The sequence below is a fragment of the Trichoderma harzianum genome (assembly GCF_003025095.1).
Source record: "Trichoderma harzianum CBS 226.95 unplaced genomic scaffold M431scaffold_11, whole genome shotgun sequence".
NCBI classification, from domain to species: domain Eukaryota; kingdom Fungi; phylum Ascomycota; class Sordariomycetes; order Hypocreales; family Hypocreaceae; genus Trichoderma; species Trichoderma harzianum.
The window spans coordinates 1,153,158-1,179,521 of record NW_020209259.1 but is presented as its reverse complement, the minus strand read 5'-3'; the positions used below and the strand labels follow the sequence as shown (position 1 = coordinate 1,179,521).

The 26,364-nt window shown below is 52.4% G+C and overlaps 7 protein-coding genes across 7 annotated transcripts; 4 read left to right on the top strand and 3 right to left on the bottom strand.

The window, feature by feature from the left end:
- Window positions 1-46: 46 nt before the first annotated feature.
- M431DRAFT_229992 (hypothetical protein) lies at window positions 47-884 on the bottom strand. The gene has a single exon (XM_024913631.1). The coding sequence runs from the start codon at window positions 725-727 to the stop codon at window positions 128-130; it is 600 nt and encodes a 199-aa protein (XP_024771607.1). The 5' UTR covers window positions 728-884; the 3' UTR covers window positions 47-127.
- A 1,769-nt stretch (window positions 885-2,653) lies between these two features.
- Window positions 2,654-3,071, top strand: M431DRAFT_511076 (hypothetical protein). The gene has a single exon (XM_024919589.1). It carries the CDS (start codon window positions 2,807-2,809, stop codon window positions 3,026-3,028), a length of 222 nt encoding a protein of 73 aa, XP_024771606.1. The 5' UTR covers window positions 2,654-2,806; the 3' UTR covers window positions 3,029-3,071.
- A 1,768-nt stretch (window positions 3,072-4,839) lies between these two features.
- On the top strand, window positions 4,840-7,076 carry M431DRAFT_511074 (hypothetical protein). Its single transcript, XM_024919588.1, has one exon. The coding sequence runs from the start codon at window positions 5,103-5,105 to the stop codon at window positions 6,885-6,887; it is 1,785 nt and encodes a 594-aa protein (XP_024771605.1). The 5' UTR covers window positions 4,840-5,102; the 3' UTR covers window positions 6,888-7,076.
- Window positions 7,077-7,382: 306 nt separating this feature from the next.
- M431DRAFT_8232 (hypothetical protein) lies at window positions 7,383-8,419 on the top strand (the record flags this gene model as incomplete). Its single annotated transcript, XM_024923154.1, has 2 exons — window positions 7,383-7,721; window positions 7,877-8,419. 2 exons carry the CDS (start codon window positions 7,383-7,385, stop codon window positions 8,417-8,419), a joined length of 882 nt encoding a protein of 293 aa, XP_024771604.1.
- A 141-nt stretch (window positions 8,420-8,560) lies between these two features.
- M431DRAFT_122204 (hypothetical protein) lies at window positions 8,561-11,777 on the bottom strand (the record flags this gene model as incomplete). Its single annotated transcript, XM_024912155.1, has 1 exon — window positions 8,561-11,777. The coding sequence occupies one exon, from the start codon at window positions 11,775-11,777 to the stop codon at window positions 8,745-8,747; it is 3,033 nt and encodes a 1,010-aa protein (XP_024771603.1). The 3' UTR covers window positions 8,561-8,744.
- Window positions 11,778-12,569: 792 nt separating this feature from the next.
- M431DRAFT_149523 (hypothetical protein) lies at window positions 12,570-14,700 on the bottom strand. Its single transcript, XM_024912802.1, has 2 exons — window positions 14,091-14,700; window positions 12,570-14,020 (listed from the first exon to the last, which is right to left on the bottom strand). Exons 1-2 carry the CDS (start codon window positions 14,457-14,459, stop codon window positions 12,770-12,772), a joined length of 1,620 nt encoding a protein of 539 aa, XP_024771602.1. The 5' UTR covers window positions 14,460-14,700; the 3' UTR covers window positions 12,570-12,769.
- A 3,076-nt stretch (window positions 14,701-17,776) lies between these two features.
- Window positions 17,777-25,875, top strand: M431DRAFT_8229 (hypothetical protein; the record flags this gene model as incomplete). The annotated part of the gene is made up of 5 exons (XM_024923151.1): window positions 17,777-20,393; window positions 20,459-20,856; window positions 20,934-21,411; window positions 21,467-25,779; window positions 25,843-25,875. 5 exons carry the CDS (start codon window positions 17,777-17,779, stop codon window positions 25,873-25,875), a joined length of 7,839 nt encoding a protein of 2,612 aa, XP_024771601.1.
- Between the last annotated feature and the right edge of the window lie 489 nt (window positions 25,876-26,364).

The window sequence follows — 26,364 nt, the reverse complement described above, 5'->3', positions numbered from 1 at the left end:
ACCAGATGTCGTGGCAAAGCAAATTTCCGCTCAGCCTCACAGCCGGGCCAGAGGAGACGGGACAGACAGAACAGACGAGACACTCACCCCCGGGGGAAACAAGGACACGGCCGTGCTTGGGCGTCGGCTAGGATTCGTCGGGCGAAGGAGGACAGAGAGAGAGGAAAAAGAAAAAGAAAAAAAAAGCCGCGGCGCGACGAAAATGCAGAGGCGTCAAATCGTCAAGTAAAGGGGTCTCGGGAGAAATGAAGACGAAGCGGGGCCGAGCCAAACCAGCTCTGGACAGCGGGAACCGGCTTAGCGCGCAGATTGTTTGGTGGACAAGGCGCTGCTGTATCTGTACTGGAGAAGTTGAGTCTAAAGAGAAGAGAGGAGTAAGAGGAGAAGAGAGAGGAGAGAGAAGCGCAGTTGAGGGCAAAAAAAAAAAAATTGAGAGCGGCGCTACACAGAGGCCAAGGCGGAACGAAGAAATTCGTGATGGAGGAGAGGGAAAAAATGCAAGTAGGGGGGAAGAGAAAAAAAAAACTTGACATGAACTGAAAGTGGCCAGAGGATGCAGCGAGCACAGGCAGGTGGTGCCGTGGTCAGCACTGTACGGTACCTGTACAAGCCCCCGTTGTGCTGCTTGTACAGTACGAGAGAGCGCTACGGGCCAGTGGCTGACAGGCCTATCGGAGGCTGTGAAGAAATGGACTGGATTTGTTGGAAATGCACCATCTGTATCCATCAAGGTCTTTGAGCAGCGATGCAGGGAAGATTTACAGCACACTGTATGGATATCCACGGATGTTCATGTTTGCAGCTGGCCCTTTTTACTAGATTGTTATTGGATTGCAGGTGACTGCCGCTTGTTGGACATTGGAACAAGGCACCCGTTGACTGCATTAATTTGGTCGATCCATGTTCTTTCTGGATGCTGGAGTGAGAGGTGATGGACCTGGCAACCTGGTACCGGGTTTAAGTCTCCGAGTCTCGCCTTGACTTCACTTGATAGGTAGTACTCGGTTCGTTTTGATCATGCTTGACTTGAGCCTGGCATTTCTACCATTTGTACTACTACCTGGTGGTATCCTATCCTACCCAAGAGCCAGCCACCTGACATGAACGGAAGAAGGAAAAAGGAACATTGGAAGATGAGGAGAAGAAATCCGTCAAGTGTCATATCCGAATACCCAGGACCTGTATCGGCCCTTGTACCGCTACCTGCTGCTCCGCAACTCCACCACGGATGGCTCGATCTTGGCGCAGATGGGCGGAGAGACGAGAGAAACGAGAGAGAAAGGGAAACCGGGACACGGACGTGTCGAGTAAAGGTACAGGCACTTACACTCAGTACTAAAGATCAATATGACAGCTGGAGAATTACTAGCATTGCTACCATAACCAGGTTCTAGCTATGTAACGAAGCATTCGACCCCTCGTTGGCTGTAGCAGCTGGGAATGGCAATGTGCTCTGGGGCCCTCCAATTTTTCTTTCTTGGAGTCATGCGGGACAGTAGCAAGTCGATGCAGCACGGTGCGGTGCAGCCCGGGGGAGCTACAGCAGCCACCCGCGGGAGCAGCAAGGCTGGGACACTCGGTTGTTGGATGCAGCTCTCCAGCGAGGCCACGGATCAATCTATCAAGTCCATCCTGTCTGCCACAAGGTGCGAGGGTGAGATGAGATGCTGCTCGCTCAGCCTTACAAGGAGTCTGGACAGCTGCCGTGATTCCATGGGATTGGGGGCTGTTATATTAAGCAGCAGCGTCCATTGTACATACAGTACTCCGATCAACTTCGATACAATTGATGCCGGCATGTACATGTACGAATGCGTAGAAGCCAGTTGATTCAATTGATCCATCACCCCGGCCCGCCGCCTGCCCGTTTGGGGCTTCTACGGAGTAATCCGTCTTCCCCGACACATCTGATCACATTTATTGCCTCTTTCTGCCGGCTACATATGCTGGGTACAGTACTGTATGGATCGATGTACATGCTGAGTACTGTGCTTGGTGCTCCAGCAATCTCCCCCTGCGCTGTGCTGTGCGCTCGTATCAACTGCTGCTCATTTGTTCATCTTCTCTCGTCCTTCTTCTGCACTTCCGTCCCAATGCTGTAAGCACCCGTTCCCCGTTATCACAAGAGGGCCTCCCGCGCGCCTTGCCTACCTGGGTAAACTGGCCCATCGTCGTGGTGCGATAAGACGTCATGACTCTTGGCTGGCCTCTTGCGGGAACACATCTCGTACAGCCGTGCAGTCAGCCAGCCAGTCAGCCAGCCAGTCAGCCAGCCAGTCAGTATACTCGTACGGGATAACTGGATATGGATTACGAAGCACAAGTACTGCTCTCGGCTTTTGACCTTCCTCTTCGTTCTTCTACTACCCATTTCATTCACTACCTCTTGCAAATCCGCAAATCCCTGTGGCCTCTTCTCCATTTGTTCTGTTCCCTGTTTGTTGTGGGGTATGGAGGGGCCGAAAGCTGATGGGACTCGTACTGTAACTGTAACTGTACTTGTCCCAGCAATGGCTTGAATGGCTCTTCGAGGCCACCAACGAACGGATATTTGTCTCCATTTGCCAAGATGCGCGCCACTTGGCCCCCCGACTTATACCCGGATTATTCTCTTTTTCTATTTTTCGCGAACCAGAATTGGCTGATTGCTTTTACAGTGCTCACGTATTACACAACTACCGCGCGGCGTGACTAGTATTTGCGTGTCCATGTCCGCTTGAGGTGGGGGGAGAGAAACTTGCCCTGGGGATATCTTATGTACCTTTCACACGGGCTGAGAGAGGCGCAGACACAGAGATGGGAAACCATGGATTTTTTTTCTCTTTTGCCTCTTGGCGTTTTGCCATGCCATCCCGAGGCCACGGTTCCCGCTGCGGCCCGTCCAAGGCGCAGTCGTTCAGAGTTTGGCTGCTGTGCCTCTTCCGTCGTGCTCCAAGCTACAAGTGTACTTTTAGCATTTACACCAGATGAAACTATCAATATTGCTTCCAAGCTGGCTACCAGTGTTGGCCATCGGCAGTACTATTGATCCTCCGGCTGCTACTATTTACTATAGCCTGTGTGGCGAGACAGGATAATGCCTAATACCGACGGCACGGACAGGTGAGGCCATTTGATGGCACTCATACTGTAAGCCGCCATCTTCATCCCCATTTCCCTCCCCGCTCTGCTTCTTCTTCTCTTTGTGGCTCACGCGATGGCCGGCCAGGCTGTGTGATAGGCTCCTCTAGCCCTTCGGTCCAAGCCGCCAGCCATCCCTCGCCGCTCCACTCGCCCGCTTCATGCATCCAACTTGCATGAATCACCTTCAGCCCGGCTTCACCCCGAATCCTCTCCTCCCAATGGTTTTTTTGTTTTTCTTTTAGTCCTGCTCTGCTGCAACTACGGATAGACTAACGGCCAACAAGTCTGGGTGAACACTGTGATGACGCAGGATGCTCCACGGCATGTGCGAGTACTCTGCTTGAACATACCTCACAGCTGCAGCTTGCCTGTGTCTATCCCACGGAGCCGTGCATCTTTTCTCGCCTGCAGCAAGTCAAGTACGAGTGCAGACAGGACTTGGCCGTTGAAGGCCTACTACAGTGACACACCATCATCCGATGTCTTTGATATTGGAATGCCATATATAGACCCAAAGAAAGAGCTGAGCGTGCCAAGTGCGGGGATCCCGGCTTCATCCCAAACCCTCTCAGCTTCACACGGCTTTCCGTACTGGTGCTCGTGCGGCAGTTTGCACGTTTCCTTGGGTGCATGATAGCAAGCCGGCAAGAATGCTGCCGAAGAATCCAGTCCAGTCTTTCATACACAGTGCAGAGGGCAAGCAAGACGATCCCCAGTTCCGCCCCCAGTCTCACCCAAGTCTTTTTGCCTCGCCTCGTCTTCTCATTGGGGCTGACTGGCGAGACGATTCGAGTCCGGAGTTCAGTTCAGCCCACTTTAGCTTCTTATCTCAGGGCTGCTGCCCGGCTTAGGCCGGGAAAGCAGAAACCAGCTATGTTGGCAGCCCATTTCGTCGGTGCCTACGGTGCATTGCAGAGCTAATGCACTCGCGGCAAAAGAGGATGTGTCTGTTTTGTCCGAGCAGGCCGTGAAGCTAAAGAGCTAAAAGCGAGAGGTGCATGTTCGCGAGAGCAGCTGTATCGATATATTGGTGATTGGTTCCGGTGTGGCGCTTTCTGGAACGGACGGCCCACAAATGCCGGATATTATTTGATATCTAGAACATTGCTAATAGGTCACTGTTAAATTGCCTCTCTCTTTTGGAGGAGAGGTGAGAGGCCTCGTGGATGGAACCAGCGACCTTTGTGAGTTGATTTGACAGATAAACCTGCAGCCTATGGGTGCGTTTCTCACCATCTGTGGGCAACGTCCGTACGCTGTTAACGCCTGTGATTTACCTTGCATGCTTAAGCTGGTGAGAGTACTCATGTGGTAAGACAGCACATCCGGCTCGTGCATATGCAGCCATATCAAAAGACAATACAATCATTGGCAAGCTCATTCATAAGAGATTACAGTAGATAGAATAGGGACTGTTTGATTGGCATTCATTTGATTAACCTTAACCATATATCTCTAACCGAGCGTATCAGCAGCCAAAGGGTATGGCCACAAGATTGAGTTTCAGCACAGTTGCCTCTAAGCTACCCTATAATCAGGCACATCGATACAATCAGCTCATCAACACACCTTTTTCATCAAAAGCATATTATTCTTGAGTCATCTAATCTGCTCATCAACTCACTTTCTATTAAGTTTCTCATCGTATTTCATAACTCAATCCTTTTTTTCAATCGTGGTGAGAGGCTGCCGTCCAGTTTCACTGGCTGGCGGACAGGTACCCGAACCAACGGCCATTTTCCTAAAACAAGCAAGTACCTTTTTCAATGACATGTTGAATGGAATTGGCAGGCGCAAAAAATTCCAAACCCGACGACGTCATCGAACGACCCTGTCTGTTCACTCCTACATCCATAATGCCTACTTTGTACATACTGCCTAGTAATTCCTCTCTTTTCATTATAACGGCGTAAATATCAACTCCTCCACAACTCGTTCACTCTCCAATGTATCGATAGCTTATCACATCTCTTTTCATCATGTCTTCTTCCTCCAAATCAAAATCCGCGCCCCTCATCTCCTCCAAACCCGTCTCCGACTCGGATGACGACTCCGAGCTCGAGCTTGACTCGGTGCTAGAACAAGACCAAGAACAAGACCAAAGCCAGGAACAGCAACGGGAACACGACTCCGTCTCACTGCCCGACTCGCCACTGCTCGTCCCGGCCCAGACGCAGCCGAAATGGCTTCGTCCCCCGCGATGGTTCCGTCTCGACCGGAGCAGCCGGTGGACGTTCTGGTGGCGCCGCTCTCTCGCCTCATTTGCTGACCTGGTGCGCCCTCGCCGGAGCTGGCGGTACGCAGCCTTTGTGCTCGTTTCCGTGTACGCCCTGCTGTGTCTCGTGCGTGGCGTGCCGCTGCTGGCCTCGCCGCTGCCGGCATACTCGGGCCCTTACCATGTCGGCGCCGTGGACGTCGAGATTGCCCTCGACAAGCCGCGGCTGGTGTCCGAGACCGTCTTCAAGGACACCGGCCGGCCGGCGTTTGAGCACAAGACGACGCTCTTCACCGTCTACTATCCCGTTGACAAGAGCGTCAGGGAGCACCGGCGTAGGCATGACTGGATTGCCAGGCCAATCAGCCTGACGGCGGCTGGTTACGCAAAGTTCGCCCATGTCGACAACTTCATCGTCCGGCCGATATTCACCTTTGCGCTGTGGGCCATTGCGGGCAGCATCACCATCCCCGCAAAGGTCGATGCGCCGCTACTTGGGGCAACAGATGCCGAGCCGTTCCCCGTCATGGTCTTTTCTCACGGCGATGCCAGCTCGAGGACCGACTACACTCACTTCGTCGGCGAGCTGGCCAGCCGTGGGTACGTCGTCGCAGCAATAGAGCACCGAGACGGGAGCTGTCCCGGTTCTCTCATGAGGATCAAGGGACAGGATGACAAGAAACTCCTTACCTTTAGAGAAGCAGAGCTATTATCCGATCCTCCCATGGACGCCGCCAGATACAAGCGTGAACAGCTCGCCTTCCGAGATGCCGAAATCCTGGAGACGATCAACATCCTGCGCACCATCAACAGTGGCAAAGGCGACGACATCTTCAGCCGCAACTCCCGCCTTGAAGGCTCCCACCTTGGCGACTGGGCCGGCCGCCTCGACTTTGGCAACCTCACCATCGCAGGCCACTCGTTTGGTGCCACCGGCGCTCTCCAGGCCCTGAAGCACGCCCCCTCGGACATCAACCCTGCTGTCGGGGGCATCATCCTCGACCCTGGCAAGGCCAGCGGCCCTCTCAACGCCGTCATCGACGTGCCCCTCCTCATCGTCCACTCAAACACCTGGTCCAAGCAACGCAGCGTCTTCTACGGCCGCCCGCACTTTGACACCGTCAAGGAGCTCGCCCTCAGCGTCCTGAACCGCATCCCCAGCCACTCGTCCTGGTTCCTCACCAGCATTGGCACCTCCCACCCCAGCGTCTCCGATGCGCCCCTGATCGAGCCCCTGCTGCTCAGCTGGACTACCGGCGCGACGCTCAACACCAAGGAGGCCCTGCGAGAGTATGTCCGCGTGACGGACGACTTTTGGCACTTCCTCCGCACGTCGCGCGGGGTCAACTCTTCGCGTACGCAGCATGAGCTTGTGGATAGGGGCGAGATGAGGGGTGTCTTGGCTGAGAAGGTGACGCATGAAGAATACGGCAACTGGATCAGCCAGGAGCGCAAGGACGAATTTCCAAAGGCCATGGCTCGGCTCTGGGAAGTTCATGTCAGCCCTGTGTCCTACGACGATGACAGCGATGATGATGTTAAACAGTGATGACAATGGTTGCCTTTCCTCTCTCCTACATGTTTTCTGGCTTGACTTGCGTATAGAGATACCTACGACTAATTACTTACTCCCTTTAATATCTCCATCATAAATGAGGACCGATTTTGTTTAAAGATGGCTTGTATAATATTTGGTTACAAAAATATATACTTAATATAATAGCATTACTGTCCAAGCAGTATATTTTTAACTCCCTCTGTTGTAATTTCATCTCGTTTAGCTCATCATGGTAACAGTTTGTAAATCTCAGCATATACTAACTAAGATATAGTATCCCTGTCCATCCTCTCAGTAAGCACCGGCCCTCCTCATTTGCTCACAAACATCCTCAGGAATGTGAAATCAGGCTCAGTAAATTGACGGTGGGGGAATCGTTGGTCCGTGTTCCATACTCCCATGCAAATATACGAGTACTCTACTCATCCCAACTTGTTGTTCTGTCTTCACAACTGTTACAAAAACCTCAGCCCAATCCCATGAACAATGGAGGACATACCCATAAACGACACGCCATTCTGGAGTGTCCTAGAATTCACATTCAGCGACCGATCCACAGACTCCGAATTCGTAATGATGTGTCACAAGCACCGCTTCATCGTGCGTCTTTCAATCGAACAATTCGTCGCTTCACCGGAGTTACGAGAGAAATACCTCTTCTTCCTGGATGTCGCTGAACAGTTTGAGTTGGATGGGTATACAGTGGATGATTTTTACGATTGGGTTGCTGAGCCTATGCTTCCCATCTTTAGGGAACTACCTCCCATTCAAAATGTCAAATCAACGTTGGACGAGTTTCTTTTTCCAGAGACGCACGTCTACGAGGTATTCGCGGATGGCGACAAAGATGGTAGCTACACAACAAGAAGAAGCTGAGGATATCCCAAAAGTATTTGGAGTTTCTTTTCCAGAGGACACGAACTTCACGCCATGGCCAATATTCAAACCGTCAGAAATCAGGACAAGTAATGAACAAATAGGCGCCGGTCCATCACATACCCCAAGGAAAGTTCTTTCTAAACGATGGAACCACTGCGTATCTGAAGCTCACAGACCCGGGAGATAAATCCATCTTACTCCATGAAATCTCAACGTACCGCGAGATACACAACGCCCACCTCGACAAATCCCTCCGAATATCACGCCTCATCGGCCTAGTCCAAAGCAGAGATGACCAGGAAGTAATAATATACGGCCTGCTACTCACATACATCGATTGCGGCCACGTGACGCTCTTTTGTGCCGTAAAGCCAGAAACACCCGAGCACTTGCGCAACCGATGGGCCACTCAGGTAGGCGATACCCTCACTCGGCTACACGACGCAGGAATTATTTGGGGAGATGCCAAGCCCGCCAATGTGTTGGTTGACGAGCATGATGATGCTTGGATAATTGATTTTGGGGGAGGGTATACCGAGGGCTGGGTTGAGCGTGGATTGGCGGGGACGAAGGAAGGCGATTTACAGGCCCTGGGCAGGATAATTGAGTTTATACATACTACGGAAGAACCCACGAGCATTTGAACTGTTGTTATTACTGGTATCCAGAGAGTACGAATACGTGGTTCGGTCAGAATAAAGAACAAGTACTGAACTTGGAAACGTCGATAGTAAATCTTGCGTGTTACGCACATAAAGTCAACATCGAAACTGCAGAGATTCCATCTAGCCTCTATTAAAACCATGTCTCTGTGGCCTGGCTACCTAGACTACCTAGTTATAATAAGTCATGAACTCAGCAATATCGACTTTTTGCTTTGCCAACACTAACACCTGCCATTCTAAATCATGCAGCATCCAGAAATAATATATGCTCTAATTCACCCCCCTTCTCATACTCCTTCTCAACTTAGACAAAGGCAGCTGACAGACTATCGCTGCTTTGTCGCGTCTGGCTACCCGCAACTCTCTGCTGCCGGCTGCTCAGAAACAAGTCCACCATCCTCCTGCTTCCCATGGCCTGCGCGTCAAAGTCTCGACGCCCCAGCTCATCAATCCCCGGGTCTGCTTCTGACCCAAGTTCGCCTGACGACTCCTCCGCCTTCCATACCCGTGGTGAGCCTGTCCTACTAACCCCAAACTGCCTCTCAAGAGCGGAAGTAAAGCCTGGGCTGGACTTGGCCGACCCGTCGTATGCTCTCAAGCGAGTTCGTGACCGTCGTTTGAGGCCGCGCGCCTCTTCTAAAAGGGGGTCGAATGGCCTAGAGCATGTGTTGAGAGAGGATGTTCGCGGCTCAATCACCAACGAATCACGGTTGGCTACACAAGTGTTGACGTTGGGCACTGAAGGGATGGTGCGTAGATTGTCTGTTGCAGCCATGGGCGAGGCGTCTTTACAATATAGGCTTTTGGGTCGTGCCCCTGATACCGGTGGTGAGTTTTCGTTGGTGGTCGTAGACTTGGGCTGCCAGGGATTCGCAAGGAAAGATTGTTCTCTTGCCATCGCTGCCAAGACAGAGGGACCACGATAATCTTTGTTTGGCGCCTGCTTAGGTGGAAGACCCGCACATGCTGTAACTTGAAGATAATCGTCCGCATCAGACTCAATCCCCGTCTCAATCTCTGCCTTCTCCCTGACATGACTAAAATCCTGGGGGGCGGATGAAGGCTCTTGTGGGAAATCAGGTTTCAGTGTCGTTGGAGGCGTCTCCAGCTTAGACACATTGGCGCTTAGCCACGTCTTCCACTCGACAGAGCTGGCTGAAGAGCTATCTCGGGTATGGCATGCGGGTGGCAATTGCCGTCTTTCTGTGTTGATAAAAATGGTGGCATCTCCGTGAACTTGGTGCCCTGGCTCGTCTTCTGTTGATCTCAAAGCAGACGAGGTGCTATAAACATGGGGCGCATTGTCTTCACTAGAGTTGGAGTACACGCTCTCTGCGTATGCCACTGCCACTCGCACATCGTCATCGGAATCATCTTCTGTGCTTGGACGGCGCGTAGGTAAGCTAATCCCAGACAGAGAGCTGAGATCTTTGGCGTTGGGCGTTTGGAGCTGATCGTCTGCTTGGGCGGCTTTCATGCTTTCTTGCAGAGCCCGACGATACGGACTGGTCGTACGGAATAGGTGGCATGTCGGACTAGCGAAAAAGGCCGAGCTTCGTCCAGAGAGCGTTCGTTTTTGGGATTCGCCAGCGGCAAGTGGCTTCATGTCATTCCTGTTAGGGGACAATCCTGATCCTTGGCCGTATCCCGGGCTGGGGCAGGTCTCATGGCCGTAATTTTGCAGTGAGTCTGAGGATTGATGCCGTCTAATGACGCTCTTTGTAGATTCCGAAGAATAGTGCGATGCGGTCGACCCTTCGGTACTATCTTGGAAAATGTCGTCCTCGTACTGAACATGGCGGATTGTATGAGCGGATCCTTCATTTGTGGGCTGGCGGGCTTGCCGTCTTATTGTCGAAGTGCTTCGGAGTGAATTTGTCTCGACAGAATCTCGGGGCCCCTGGCCTTTGCCCGATAACTGATTTTGATCCCCATTTGTCCCCCTTAGTCTCTTCATGAGTGCCGAGTACACGCGGTCACTATTGACTATGGGGCCGGCATGTGACACGTTATTGTGATGCATCGAGGGTTGGTTGTGAGATGAGAACCCAGCTTCCGTGCCGCCTTGTTGAAAGTCAGACGGGTATTGCCGACTCCAGTTTGCAGACCTTGGACGATTTGCAATTGTGTCTGCTGTAGAGTTGGTCCAGCTAGTGACTCGTGATTTATCGTCGTCGAGTGCATTGTCTTCAGCTTCAATGGTTCCCAAACTGGCCTGCCGTGACCTGGGCTGTTGACTAGGTGGCACGGCATGGAAAGAAGGCATGTGGGAGACTACGCGATATAATGATGCTTCTTGAGGTAGCTGAGCTGGTGTCTGGGCACGGTAGCAGCTGCCATCATCCGACTCAAGGTCCTGGGGATGCTCTCCAGTTTGGTCCGCAAGGTCATTCCTATTCTTGGGACGACTAAAGAACCCCTTGAGCCTACTCTTGAGTGATTTGGAGATTTTGCGAGCTTTTGTCCGCAATCCTGGTGGTTGTGAAGGAATAATAGGAGGAAAATTGGCACCGTAAACATGTTCTGAAGAGAGGACTGAAGTATTGTTGTTGCTGCTACCCCGGAGAGATTTGGGGAAGCTAGTCGGGTTCGGAGCGTGCCTGTAACTCGACTGAAAGAAACTCGATGGCCGGCTTTGTAGGCGACTAGAGCGCTCTGACGGCTCATAAAGCCTGTTCTGTGTCCGCTGGACAGTTTCATGACCGCTACTGATACTGTCTCGAGACATGGATCTTTCGCAGTCACTTGAGAGGAAGCCCATGGATTTGGGTGTTCTCAGCGTCGGTCCACCAGAGCTCCGAAAGGGTTCGTTTTCTTTCCTGACCAGCGACGAATATCGCGGCGTCGGCAACCATCCGTTGAACATGTCGGGGTAGTCGCTGTTTTCCATCGGATAGTTTGGAGTCTTTGCTATTGAAGGAGTATACATCGATCTCGACTTGCGTAGTCTCGCGTATGATAATGATGCAGCGTCCTCCCGTGGCTCAAACGATGGAGAAGAAAGATGGTGAGAGTCAGAGCCCGCCGGACGCCGTGGCATATTTATGTTGCCCACCAAGGCCATGCTTGCTCGGGTGGCTAATCTTCTCTGCGGCTGGGCGTTGGGGCCGACGAACCTCACGCTCTGTTGACGCTGCAAGCGTGAAGTCTTTCCGCCGCCATTGTTTGGTGGCTGGGCTCTGTTGTACGAGAGAGTTGCGGCGAGATACGCGTCTCGCTCGGCGACATAAGGTTCGATGCTCGTGAGTTCGTGGACTGGGTTTCGCACGATCGAGGCGGACGACCTGCTCCTGCTCAGGGGGCGGTTCTGGCTTCTGCAGCTGTTCCTGCGAAGCATTATCGCGGCTGCGGATTTCGACGAGGCTGCGCAAAGATGTTGCCTTTATCGTGATTGAATCGAACAGTATGTGCAGTTTGATGACGATGATGGGTGTTATGATAATGAGATGGGCTGAGTATGCGAGAAGTATAAGATTCAGATGGTTTGGATGTGACTTTCCGAGGAGTCAAAAGAGCTCGATGGATGGATGAAGTTTTTCTTTATTTTGGTCTGTTGGGTCTGTTGTTTATTGTGAGGAAAGAAGTGACGATGACGTCTCCTGTATCGGAAGAATCCATTTTGCTAGAGTATATAGCAAGAGCCTGTTTTGCACCCCTTTGCTCTTGCCTGTGTTGTGAGTGTTTGGGTTTTGGCAGCTGGCGGCCGTTTAAGTTTTGAACTGCCAGATTGGTGGTGCCTAGGTATCTAAGTAGACTGCTTTACTTTAACTGAGGATGAATAAAGGCTGATACTTTAAAGATTGTCACTGTAGAGATGCTCAGCACATGTTTAACTTCTGTTATGTTATTGTTGTGTCTCGAGAATATAAGTGACGCCCAAACACAGCAAAAAGGTTAGTAGTTAGTCCTACAGTTCGATGCTAAACAAGATAGGGGCCAAGTACATGCAGAATGTAGCTCGCCTACGTATGTTGAACAAAGGCATTTTGTCAATTACAAACAGCAGTCAATGGGACGAAGTGAATCACAGATGCAAGCAGTTATAGTGCGCAGATATTGTGCTGTAACAAGCAAATTTATCAATTATATAATACTCCTGTACAAGCATTCCGTCTGATGAACGTAGGACCGTGCAGTAGAATACAGAGTCAATGGCAAAATTCCATACTAAACCCGTGGCTTCACGCCCATAGTGCATGCCAAATACCCAAAACAAAAACAAGTCTCTCCTAGTACCGATCCATGAACCCTCGTACTTGATAATCTCATCGGCACGTTATGGCCATTACAACAAAATAAGGAAATAATAATATATGTGCTTCGAGATTCTTACTCAGAAAGCTCGGAGATGAACTCCTCAATCTCCTCCTCGACGAGGTCGTGGATCTTCTTGGCGAACTTCTCGGCCTTGGAGCCAAAGGTCTTGGCACCCTTGACAATCTTGCCAGAGACAACCTCGAAGTCACCCTCGATGGCCTCCTCGAGCTCCTCAATGGTGGCGGGGAGCTTGGTCTTGTTGGCCTTGGGCTTGGCAGTGTAGCTGCCGGCCTCGATGATCTGGCTGTAGTTGCTGCAGCCAGCACCGTTCCAGGCGAGCAGGTTGGGGGTGTCGGAGGGGATGTCGGAGAGAGTGCCGACGGTGGCGACGGAGATGATGTCCTTCTTGAGCTTGTTGGGGGTGATGGGGGCAACAGCGAACTCAGAGTCGGTAGCAGGCTGGAGAGACAGGTAGTAGGCCAGGAGGCCAGCAATGTGGGGAGAGGCCATGGAGGTACCAGAGATGGTGTTGACGGCGTACTTGGAGCCGATCCAGGTAGACTGGATGCTCAAGCCGGGGGCGAAGATGTCAGTGCACTTTCCGTAGTTGGAGAAGTAAGCACGGCTGTCATCGAGGGCAGAAGCGCCGACGGTAACGGGCTCAGAGGCAGCAGCGGGAGAGTAGTTGCAAGCATCGGCGTTGTCGTTACCGGCAGCGACGGCGAAGTGGATACCGGCCTTGACGGCGGCATTGACGGCAGCGTCAAGAGCAGAGGTCTTGCCACCACCAAGGGACATGTTGGCGACGGAGCCCTTGAAGCCCTTTCGCTTGCCGTCCTTGGCCTGCTTCACGGCCTCCTGGTGAGAGATGGCAGCGAACTCAACGCCCTTGACGACGTCGGACATGGTGCCGGATCCGTTGGATCGGAGCACCTTGACGGCGTAGACGTGGGCCTTCTTGGCAACACCGTACTTCTTACCAGCAACGGTACCAGAGCAGTGAGTGCCGTGGCCATTGCCATCCTCGTCCTCGTCGCCGGCAGGAATAGTCTTTCCCCACTTGGCACGACCCTCGAAGTCGACGTGCTCAATGTTGGTACCAGTGTCGATGATGTAGGCATCAACACCCTCACCACCCTCAGCGGTGTAGAGGTACTTGTTGAAGGAGCCGAAGTTGAGGGTATCTCGGTGGGAGATACGAGCAAGACCCCAAGGAGCCTGCTTCTCAGTCTCGGGAGTGCAAGAATCCTCAATAATGATGCTGTCCTTGGACTCGAGGGGAAGCATAGTGTGGACAATGCTGTCGCGCTCGATGTACTCGACCTGCAAGGTAGTAGAATTAGCTTTTGTTCATGATTCATGGCTGGAACTAAAAGGGCACTGTGAAACTTACATCCGGGTGATTCCGGACCTGCTCGATGGTGGACTCGTGGAAGTGACCAGCATAGCCCTTGAAGCCGTCCATCTTGAAGGTGTGCTTCAGGCCGTCAAAGACGTCGTCTGAGCCGAAGATGCTGCTTCGCTTGCGGAGCTCAAGGCGCTCCTGCTCGCCGGAGCTGTGGACGCTCTGGAGCCAGTCGTGGTGCTTCTCGGCCTCAGCCTCACCAACGTGGTCCTTGAACTTGATGATGTAGGCATCGGGGATGGCATTGGCCTCAACGGTGCTGAGAACGGGGGCAGAGTTCTCGTGGATGGTGCCAATCTGGAAAGTGCTGGCCTGGGCAACAGCGGCCACGGAGAGAGCGACAGCGGTCCGCATCATGACGATTGTGATGATGATTTGTGATGAAAAACGGGAGAGTGTCAACCTGCGACAAACTACACTGAAAGCACTGAAAGAGGCAGCGGACAGACAGACAAACTCCTGCTTCCTCCTGCACGGGACGCGACGATGAAAGATGGGGAGATGGAAGATGGAAGGGGAGAGAGATGATGGAAGAAGGAAGAGAAAGAAGATGGACGAGAAGACGAGCGATGGCGCGGTAGATAAGGGCGGCGGCACGAGGCTCCAGTGCTGCCTCAGCGGGCGTGAACAGTGAGCCGCGGTGACGCATCGCTGTGGCCGGGGTCTTGGGGGTCCGCCCAACTAGGTTTAGCCCGTCGTTCCCGGGGCGATGCGATAACGCAACGCTGAACCGCGCAGGTACTCAGCCTTGAACGGATTGGTACCTTTGCGCTGTTCTTTGGCTGCGGCGGTACCTTGCGCCCTTGGTCGAGGGAGAAGAGGTACAAAGGCTTACAGTGTGGCTTGACCCCGGTCGAAAAGTATCAGCTACAGGCACGACGCCAGAGTTATTCCAAGGTTTTGGTACATTTGGTACACAGGCCAGCATGGAACCATAAGAGCGCTCATTTCGGAAGAGTCATTGTTCCGTCACGACTACGAGTATGTACCTGGTATTGAATGCCCGGGGTGCCCAGACAATGGCTTCGTGACCGTTCTGAAGGGATGCGATGCCGATGCGATGCGAATCTACGAATGTGAACAGCGCATCACCGCTTGTCTTGTTGTCTCTCCGTCTCTGTGCCCCAGGCCAGCCAGCGAGTCCCTTGATGCCCTTTGGTTCCTTGCAGAGCAGTGGATGGAGGCCGCATCACGTAAGGCAAGGAGCTTGTGCCAGGTACATGGGCGCCACCGGTCCCCTGAGACGGAAATCCCGGGCTGGCACTGTACGGGCGAGTGTCGTGTGCTGGTACCTGCGTGTACTCGTACACACTGTTCGCAAGGAAGAGCTTCTGGGAGAAGGACGCAAACGATACGCAAACGATGGCGGACGGTCCAGGGATCGATTGGCATCCATTCAGGGGCTCCCCTTCGGCAGCTGATGTCCTTGTGCCCATCCATGACTCTCCGTATCTACCGTTTCTCCGTACGTACCATCGCCAGCACAAGCAGCTTCACAGCCTCCCCCAGCCTGCCAGCCTCTTGTGCCAATCTGCCTCCTTGCTCCCCCAGCTCAACAAGACGATAAGCCCTGCATTTCCAGGCCACAGCGGTGCGCATCTGGGCCCATTCCCCGTCCTAAAATGCGGGGATAATTGTGGCTCCGATTGGTCGCCACTGCACCCGTTGATCCGCTGCGTCAAACTGGCCCGGCTCGTGCCTCTTGATCACGAGTCTCTCAGCCAATATTCCTCATGCCAATTTGGGGAGGGTTGGAGGGACTCGTGACGGCGGCCAGGGAGGTATTTGCCAACGCTGGTCCAGTGACGCCGTGCTGATCAACGTTATTTACTTATAGCCGCGGCTGCATCTGGCTAGAGCCCGCTGTGCATGAGATGCGCTGTATTACTCAGTACAATACGGAGTAGGGAGGGAGTCACTGCTGATAGGTAGATTCGCCTCCCTTTCAACGAGATCAGATCCATCCATCCAGACAAGTTGCACAGTGCTCCGTACATGGGCGTCGTAAGCTAAAACGGGACGGTGCCGTGTATAACGCCTTGTTCCCAATGCCTATCTATTGTATCAGCAGCCACTCTGTCTTTGTATTGAGTGTTTATGCCGTACCTGAATCTCAGCAATGTTCGCTATGTTGAACGTGAACAATGACGTTTGGATGCAAAGAATCAGGGACGCAAATGCCAGCCACTTGGTAGCGGAACAAGGCCGTTTTCAGAATTAGGCAGGCGGTGCATTGACGTGAGCATGACTTGCGTGCTTATCGGCCTAGATGACCTCAAGATTACCCTATCGTCAGGTACCGGGTACAAGCAGGTATCACGACAGTTTATTGCCGGGTACCTAATCCATCAAATAATATGTAATATTCAAGGCACGGTCCGAGTACGACGGTTGTGACGGGGACAGGCATTTGATGAGCAGGTATTGGATTGATATGACACAGGGAGTGTCGAGAAGCAGACCTTGGCCGTTTCAGCGCGGCTACAAGTGCTGGCCAATGCTAACAAGCGGCTGCGCCAATGGATGCTTCCCGCGTCCCGTGCGAGTAACTCGTACATACGAGTAGTACGACTCAACTACTTCCGTACCGCTCCGTACTAACCTGGAATAACGGATAATAATCACATTGAAGCTGTTTGTCTTCGTACTCGGCGCTTTGTCCAGCGCTTCATCAGCATAAATGCCCCCGAATCCAGAGCCCCTTTCCATCTCAACGCTTCCAATGTTCTCCTAACTCTAGCCCGTATCCATGGCCGCGATCGGCCGCTCGCTCTCCCAGCATTGCTCCTAGGACTTGAATATTGTGCACGTGCGACTCGGGTCTGAGCTGAGCACTGCGTTCGCTACAATGGCTCCTTTTCCTTGCGGGCGTTTTATACATGCATGCACAACATGGAAGTGCCTAAGCTGCATAGAGGGAGTCATCATGGCATATCTGCTGGTATCTGCTGGTATCTGTAGGAGTGTCCGGAGCTGCATCGATAACCAGCCCCAATGCTCAACGTCAGTCAGATTGAATCTGTTATCGTCGTTAAGCCATCTCCTTCTCCCAGCAAACAATCCATAACTGCAGCGTTGCCGTTGCTTTGCTTGTCACCTGTATGGGGTCCATACTACTGTACCTCTGCATGCATGTAGGACTCCCTAAACTTCATGCTATCGAATCATTTACGGGCCCCTTATCCACCAGCCACTGCGCGATAAGCACTGAAGCCTGCACTGCAGCTCCTGAAGGCCTGGAGGAGCAGTTTAGTGGCTCGCGGCGGGGCTACTACTGTGTCCACTAGCCGCAATGCCGAATCTCAGCCACGTTCAAGGCTGACGGCGGATTGGCTGGCAGGCTGCAACATCCAGAGCTGGGCAACAAGTGTCGAGATAATCGCAGCAAAGCCGCCCAACCACGCCGGATACTGCTTCACGCATTGGAAATACCGATTCGACCGCTGCCTTGCCCTTTCATCGTTTGCATCTTCGTAGGGCTTCTCTCTCGCAGGGCCGCAGCCTTTCCATCGGCCAGCTGACCGCCGCCCAAGAGCTTCATGCGCCCCGCGCCAGAGCTCCGAGCTGCCTGTTCATCTTGCTCTTCAATGCTGTTGCGGATAGTTGGCGGCCTGGACCCTTGACGGGCCCTGGAGGGCAACCTATTGGCATGAGAAATTGGCCGACACGGGACCATGGCGACTCTTCCCACGCGATATCGATCGTCGACCTCGGCGTCAGCTACGGCGAGCCCGAACCCGAAATACATACAAGTCTTGCAGACGTTGCTCGATGACCTTAGCCACCAACAGACCTCTCGAAACGACGATGGCTACCCCGAAATCCCCAGGCTTGTCAAGGGCCTGCGAAACGTGGCCCAGTTGATAGCTTCCACTCCTACGGCTTCAAACCAAGATGCCTTTCGACATGCCGGCGGCTTTGAATGCGTCCTCGACGTCCTCCGCAGCTTTGCGGGCTACCATGACCCGCGGAAGCGGAACCAGGCTGAGATGATGTCATTATTCAAGCTGCTCGGTGCGTTCCTGAGCGTCCTGTCAGCCGCTTTCCGAGACCACTCTGGGAACAAGAGGTTCTTCCGATATCGAGTCGCAGGGGGCGGATGGGAGGCTCTCGAACAGATTATTGCAAGCATCGGCCTGGGAGGGGCGGAACCCGACGCTTGGGTTAGCTGTCATGTCTTTGGCAAGCTGCTGGCTTTCTCGCTGGACGATGAAGCTTTGGACTTGCTTTGCCAGTCTACCGCAAAGGCCTTGCGCGCAGATGTCGAAACCGAGGCCAGCCCTGGCGACACCCCTGAAAACGACGCCGAGGATGCAGCCGACGAGCAATGGGATCTCGTGCTTGCACGTTCTGTTGGGAACATTGGCCCGAGTGTGCGCGAGGTGGTCACTCCAAAGACGATAATACGTCATCCGGAGCTGCTCAGAGCTGTCGTGAGCTTCTGGCGTGCCATTCCGAGGTCAGAGAACTCGCCGCCAAGCCCCTCTTCCCTCATTGTTGTAGAGACAATCCTCAGTGCAGCATCCGTCTCGATTTACAACCTTGCCGCTATCCATTCGACCGGCGTTCTCTCTCAGTTCCTCGAGGCTGCCTTTTCTCCCGAGTCTAACTTGACGCGGGCTGAACATGAGACTATCCTGGACTTGTGTCGGTTGCTTATGCACCTCGGTGTGAACCAACCTGCCGATGTCCAGTTCCTGCTGTCGGCACCGGGCCCCGAGGCGGCCAACTTTTTCCTAGAGATGACATCTAAATACACTGGCCCTCCCTTTTTTCAGTTTGACCTCTCGCTTCATGGCCATTCATCGCTGGAACTCCCGACCCTGGGCCGCCCATTCCCCCCTCAGTCCACGGCTGGATACACATTTGCGGCGTGGATACGTGTCGACTCTTTCGACCCAACGGCGCATACCACTGTCTTTGGCGTCTTCGATTCCTCCCAAACGTGCTTCGTGCTCATGTATTTGGAACGAGATACCCACAACTTTATTCTCCAGACTTCAGTCTTCTCCAATAAGCCTAGCGTGCGATTCAAGTCGGTAACGTTTCGTGAAAAGAAGTGGTATCACGTTGCCGTTGTCCATCGCCGACCAAAGACAATGTCGGCCAGCAAAGCGTCTCTCTACGTCAATGGCGAGTTTGCTGAGCAAATCCGTTGCAATTATCCACACGTGCCCCCTCTTGCAAACGGAAGTACGGAAACATTTGCTTCATTCAACTCCAATCAGAACAAGTACAATCCCGTCCAAGCATTCCTTGGGACCCCCCGCGATCTGTCGAATCAAAGCGGCTCGGGTCTTGTCTTTTCGAGATGGTCGTTGGCATCTGCCTATTTATTCGAGGATGTTCTCAGTGATGATTACATAGCTGTTCACCATGCGCTTGGCCCACGGTACCAAGGCAACTTCCAGGACACCCTAGGTGGCTTCCAGACGTACGAGGCGTCGGCCATGCTGGGCTTGCGGAATGAAATTGTTCATTCTGGTAAAGACGAGAATTCTGATATCCTCCGAGCGGTGCGTGACAAGGCAAGCTCGCTATTGCCGGAAGCGAAAATCCTGCTTGGCATTCTCCCATCTGCTACGTTTCCCGAGAATGTGCAGTACATTGATACAGGTGTTCTCCGCGCTCTTCCTCGCGCATCTACACGCAATCTTTTCCGCATGTCGAGCAAAGAAGCATCTCCGTTGGCCATAAACTGTGCTGTTCCAAGTCTCACGGATGCATTGTTTAGACCACAAGGCATTGCCTCCTTCCGAGGGACCCCAATTGTGGCTGTTCCCTCTTACTTTGACGAGAACCTTTGGCGTCTGGCCGGCTTTACCCCATTGGCCTTGAAGCTCCTGGAAAAGGCGACAACTGTCGAAGAGACCATTCATGCTATTGAAATCATGTTCCACTGCATCCGCAGGAATTGGAGAAATAGTGAAGCAATGGAGAGAGATAATGGATACAGCATCTTGGGCATGCTCCTGCGGTTCAAGATCGGATATGGTTCTGGCGCTGCCGGTGAAAACGCACAAATTTCTCGGCTTTCAGCCTCCCAAGAGGAGCGAGAAAGCCTTGCATTCCGAATCCTCAGCCTGATACTGGGCTTTGTCGGATATAATCATGCTGAACCCATTGAATCTTTCATCATCAACCCCTTAGCTTATCGCATCCTCCTGATCGACCTGGATATTTGGCGCAAATCAGGGCCGCGTGTTCAGGAGCTCTATTATAAACAATTCGTGACCTTTGCCGTTAACAGTAAACATCATGACTTCAACAGTAGGAGGTTGATACGTATGAGTGAGTAGCTTGGCCGCTTCCTCTTCTCAGAATCAACAGTGCATTCTAACCGTTGCTTGCTCCAGGAATTGTAAAGCGGCTGCTAGATGCCATGAAAGGCGAGGCCATTTCTGAAGAAGTCGTGCCGCAATTCATGGGGGCTTTCGAAGCGCTCGTTAGATCGAATCTAAGCCAAGAAGTCATGAGATCCTTGTCACTTTTCATTACGTACGCCTTTCATTTACCCGCCTCAGCAGGCTCGCGAACCCCGAGGCTGTTTTTGAATACTTCACGGTCAAGTACCCCTGGCCCCTTCAAGCGGGGGGCTGCGGATGGAGGTGATGGCAATGGTCTGTCCTATGGCACAAGAAGCGTATCGAAAAAGCAACTTGGAACCAAGGTTCTTAGCCTCTACTCTAGAATTTTGTGCGAGAAAGGCAACTTTAACAATATCAAGAAGTTTGCAAAGACAGTTACGAATAAGGTGAGGCACAGGCTATGCTCTACCCAAACAGCATGCAGCAGTTCAGGATTGTTTACTGACACTTTGATTTCAATTAGTGGCTCCTCTATCTACTGGCCGATGATGACTCTGAAACTGTCGTGCATGGGTGTAAAATCCTCGCTCGCCTCCTTGTTGTCCATGGATCTGCCTATACGTCAAAGTTTGCTGGTAAATCTGGCGGGTTTACGATTATGGCAAGCCGACTGAAGAGATTCTGGGATGTTCCCCCTCTATGGACAATTTGCTTTTGCATCTTGTTTGGGCAGGATGTGGCCGATGTCAACTTTGATAGCAGGGCTGACTTCCACACCCTGGCTGAAAAGTTTGACAAGCGCAAGGTTGTCTATCCTGAGTCGCTGGTTATCATCACATCGATGCTGCAGCATGGCTTAAAGGATGTGATGAAATATCAAGAAGACCCGGATTCTCCAGCAACCAATCTCTCGCCTTCTCACGCATTATCTCGACCCACCTCTGCCTATGACTCCAGGCCTAGGGCGAGCTCAGATCTTGTCAGAGGTGTGGAACCCAGGTGTAAGTCTGATCCTATGCGTCCTTTATAACCACTCCTTTCTGACCACATTTGCAGTAATACTCTCTCGAGAAAGCGTGGGGGCACATGCCGGCTTCCTTAAAAATGCTATACAAGTTTTGCGAAATCTCCACGAGCGGTCAGCCGAATTCCGAGACTTTGCTCTGTCATCTGAGTGGATTCGGCTGCTTTTGGCTGCTTTGTACCCAGTCATTGTCAGCGCCGATGCTGTCACTCCTGACGTGGAGTTGAACTCTCGAGACTCTGCTCTGACTTTTGAGGGTAGCGATGTCATTATCCGACCCATGGGTGGTAGCTCTATGCCAGCACCTATCGTCAGAACAACCAACATTGATCTCGTGCCATCGCCACAGTCGACGCCGCCAAAGGGAACGCCTCTTAGAAGGGCGTCATCATTCGTTCTCCTGACTGCCCAGAAGACCGCGTCAGAGGCAAAGCTCACCATCCCCTTGACAAAGCCTCTGCCTCAACAGCAAAAGATTATTGGCGGCAGCAGCGCCGGTGATGCCATTGTGGATGGGATCACTGACTTGGTAATGCACGTCTTCATGGACCAAATCTTCGTTCGCAAGGAGTTTTCAGGATTCGGTCTCTTCACCAAAATGCCTCCTGGGTTTCAGGAGCATCAGGCATACTTTGAATCGTACATCTTGAAGAGAGCGATTGCTGAAGTAACACGTGTAATCCAGACGAGACGCGAGGGCATATGTGAGCCAAGGATTTTGACAAATCTTGGCCGGCTTTGCACCCATCTTTGCGAAGCAATTTTTGAAGGATGGTTCCTAAATGGAGCAGAAGCCATGATTGACTTTAACGGTATGCTCTTGGAGTTTTTGCAGCGGCCCGAGATTGCGGGATTGAAGAGCGTTCGTCTGTGTAGCCCAGCCATATCGACAATTCGCAGCTGTCTCTTGAGGACGATTTTGCTCAAGCTCTCGGATTTGGACAGCCGGGAAACTTCGGAAGCCGAGGCGAAGGAGTTTATGAACAAGCTAGCCTACTGGCAGATGTCTATTCTGGGTTGTTTAGGGGCCGATGACGAGTACCTGAAGCTGTTCTGGTACCAGCTTTATACGAAACTCATCGATGATAAAGCCTCGATTCGCGGCGCTGCTGCCAACTTTCTCCGCATCATTCTCGTGCAAAAACCCGAAGAATCAATTGCATTGATTCGATCTTCTTCTGCACCCGAGCAGCGGCAGATTGTTCGCGACTTTGAAAAGTTGACAGAGATAGACGACGAGTCATTTGTACTTTGGGTGGACAAACATAGACCAGCGCTGGACATGCTCTTTTTTGGCGGCATGTCAAAGACGTGGGAAGATTTTGTCAGCGCGGAGAACCATCGCACTTTTGAGTCTGCTAAATCACGCCTGACAAAGCGCAAAGACAAGTTAAAGACTTGGAACATAGAAGTGGTGGGAGCGGATAGAATTCTTCTCAACCATGAAATCGGTAACAGCGCGTGGATGAAGAGCATATACAACGCCGAGTATTTCAAGTATCAACGTCTCATGCAAGACCAGCAAGATGATTTGGCTTTTCTTACGGCAGGCTATAGAAAGATGGAGCGAGATCTGCAGCGGCCCGGGGCCGTGTTCAGCATATCCACGGCGCCAAAGTGGAAGTTGGATCGAACAGAGGGTCGAAACCGCATGCGCCTGCGTCTTCTCCCAGACTACCCAGTTGGCGAGGACAGATATCAGCCCAAGGCCAAAGGCAGTCTGCCATCGACCAGTGCTTCTTCTGCTACAACTCCTACTACCACTTCTGGAGCTACTTTGAGCACCGTCCCTGCTTCGCGAGACCCAGCTGCCGTAGGGAGCCGGCCACCTACGCGCTCCGGCGCCATTCTGGATGGCGTCAATGATAACGATTCGGCGTCTCTTACAATGGAGCCAGAACCAGTCTCCGATAATCCAGAGCCTGGGCTCACGGCAGAGGATGATTTTGAGCTTGTTGATGACCCCAATGAGCCAAACGAAGGTGACGAGAATTTTGAAGATAAAAACCGCAAGGTCATGAGGCGTCTGGAGCATGGCGATCAAGTGCAGGCCGCGTACAACATATCTCGCGTCACGGGCCTCGAGGCCAGTGAAGGCCTTTTGATAGTAGGAAAGGACGCACTGTACATCATGGACAATGTGTTCCAGTGCGCCAACGGCGACATCGTGAACGTGTGGCAAGCACCACCAGAAGAGCGCGATCCGTTTACGCAAATCGTGACCGGTGCCAAGACGCTTGAGAAGCGGCAGAGCGCTGGTGGCCGAGAGCAAGAATCAAGACATTGGAAATGGCAAGATGTGATTAGCGTCTCGAAACGCCGGTTCCTCTTCCGGGACGTTGCCATTGAAATCTTCTTCACTGACGGCCGAAGCTACCTCCTTACCACCATTAGCACTGGACTTAGAGACGGCTTATTCGCGAAAATGTCGAGCAAAGCACCGCATACTAGCGCTGCGCACGCGCTGCCCAATCCAGAAGATGCGTGGAGGTTTGATATGCTCAAGGGGTTTGAGGACTCTCCACAAGGCCTGGGATCTCGTCTCGGCACCTTATTCAACGCATCGCCGTGGACTTCCATCATGAAGCGGTGGCAGAGGGGTGAAATTTCCAACTTTCACTATCTCATGGTGGTAAACACCATGGCTGGGCGAACTTTTAACGATTTGACCCAGTATCCAGTCTTTCCGTGGATTCTTGCTGATTACACTAGCGACGATCTTGATCTGGAGGATCCGAAAGTGTTTCGAGACTTGTCAAAGCCCATGGGTGCCCAGACCGTTAACCGCATTCAAGGCTTCATCGACACTTATAGTGCGCTTGAAGAGATTGGACAGACGCCATTCCACTACGGCACCCATTACTCGTCTGCCATGATTGTCTCCTCGTATCTGATCAGACTGCCACCCTTTGTACAGTCCTATCTTCTTGTTCAGGGAGATAGCTTTGACCACGCAGATCGACTGTTCCAATCGATTGGCGACGCTTGGACTTCGGCATCTTGTAACAACAAGACTGATGTCCGAGAGCTGATTCCTGAATTCTTTTGCCTCCCCGAATTTCTGACAAACATCAACGGGTACGATTTTGGACGTCGACAGAGCAACGGTGTCCAGGTTAATAACGTTGAGCTACCTCCGTGGGCCAAGGGCGACCCTAAAATCTTTATTGCCAAGCATCGCGAGGCGTTGGAGAGTCCGTACGTGAGCGAGAGCCTGCACAAATGGATTGATTTGGTCTTTGGATTCAAGCAGCGAGGTGAGGCGGCGGTGGAGAATCTGAATGTCTTCCACAACCTCTCCTACGCTGGCTCGGTCGACCTTGATCAAATCAAGGACGTTAACGAGAGGGCGATTTCGGCTGGTGTCATTCACAATTTCGGCCAGACGCCGCACCAAGTGTTCCAAAAACCTCACCCGCCGCGAGAACAGCTCAAGTCGTCTGTTAAAAGGTTAGACACGGCCATATTCTCCTTGGTATGCCTGCCGAATCCGCTGCTGGAGAGCCACGAGAGGGTTTCAACACTCATCTATGCGCCAAAGTTGGACCGCCTGCTGTGCGCCTCGCCATTCCGCCTCAACCTCCCGCCATACGACAAGTATCTGGAGTGGGGATATGCAGATAACAGCATCCGTTTCTTCTTTGCCGACAACCGCAGGCCGGCTGGTCTGTTTGAGAACCTTCACATTGGCCAGATCTCGTGCGCGGCCTTTGCCGACTCCAAGACGCTCATTACTGCGGGAGAAGACTGTGTCGTTTCCGTCCATGCTCTGCATACGGCACCGGGCAAAGCGGTAGAGCTGATTCCCAAATCGAGCCTCTTTGGCCACAAGACGCCGGTGACGGCCATTGCGGTGGGCAAAGCCTTTAGCACTTTCGTCACGGCTTCGTCGGATGGACAGGCTTTCCTGTGGGATCTTAACCAACTGTCCTTTATTCGCAAGCTGCCTCTTGTGCGCCACGTGGAGTGCGCGCAAATACACAACGTATCGGGCGATATCATGCTATGCTCGGGACCTAACGTGCTCCTGTACACTCTCAACGGCGGCCTTATCCTGGAACAAAACGTTTGTTCGGACTCGGAGGACTATGTCCACTCTTGCGCCTTTTACGAGGGTGCTGGTAACGAGTGGCTGGAAAACTATCTTATCTTTACGGGACACCGCGGAGGCATCGTGAATGTATGGCGCAAGAGCGTGGTGGGTGGGAAATGGACCTTGGAGCGGCTGCGACGTCTGGATCATATTGATTACACGAGCGACAAGGGAGAGAACACGGCGGCAGGCATTACTTGCATTAGCCCGATGCCAATGTGTGTCTATACTGGAGACGATGACGGGCGAGTAGTAAGTTTATCTTTTACAATTCACAAGTGGCTGCGAGTTCTTTTTGCTAACGAGGGCATACAGTATGAGTGGAATTTCGCTGGCAGAGACAGGTAGAGCCTGCGCATGCCTCGCCGAACATCTGTAAGAAACATTCGGCGCGCCGTGTCGCGGTCTGGATGAAGTAAATCATTTAGAGGAAGGAGAGGATAAAGGGTGATGGATGGAATTGATTTTTCTTTGTGCGGATAGCGGTGCTTCAGCGGCCAGTTGGGGGGGAAGAGAGAAGAATAATTAGATTTTTTAAAGGGGCGCTCAAAAGTTGGACATTGCATGCTGTAGCGAAGAGAGAGAAAGCGAAGAAGAGCTTTTTGGATGGAAGGCATCAAAGTAGAAACGAAAGAAGAAGAGCGGATTTTTATAATTTGCATCAATTGTTGAATTTAGAGGTTCTGGTAAATGTTTCCTGCCCCTGCTCTTTTGGCCCCTTCCTCTTCCCCCGAGAGTGTTTTTACATGATTTGAATAACGCCGTGGTTGTTTGTGTGTGTGTGTTATGTATATACAGGGACTTTTAAGTCTGCGATTCCGGCCGTTTATGACTCGG

What these genes read in the sequence shown, in the direction of transcription:
- M431DRAFT_229992 (XM_024913631.1), bottom strand. Translation starts at nt 727, where the DNA reads ATGGATACAGATGGTGCATTTCCAACAAATCCAGTCCATTTCTTCACA.
- M431DRAFT_511076 (XM_024919589.1), top strand. Translation starts at nt 2,807, where the DNA reads ATGGATTTTTTTTCTCTTTTGCCTCTTGGCGTTTTGCCATGCCATCCC.
- M431DRAFT_511074 (XM_024919588.1), top strand. Translation starts at nt 5,103, where the DNA reads ATGTCTTCTTCCTCCAAATCAAAATCCGCGCCCCTCATCTCCTCCAAA.
- M431DRAFT_149523 (XM_024912802.1), bottom strand. Translation starts at nt 14,459, where the DNA reads ATGATGCGGACCGCTGTCGCTCTCTCCGTGGCCGCTGTTGCCCAGGCC. An exon ending in AGGTCCGGAATCACCCGGAT is followed by an intron (nt 14,021 to 14,090) that starts GTAAGTTTCACA and finishes ACTACCTTGCAG; the next exon opens with GTCGAGTACATCGAGCGCGA.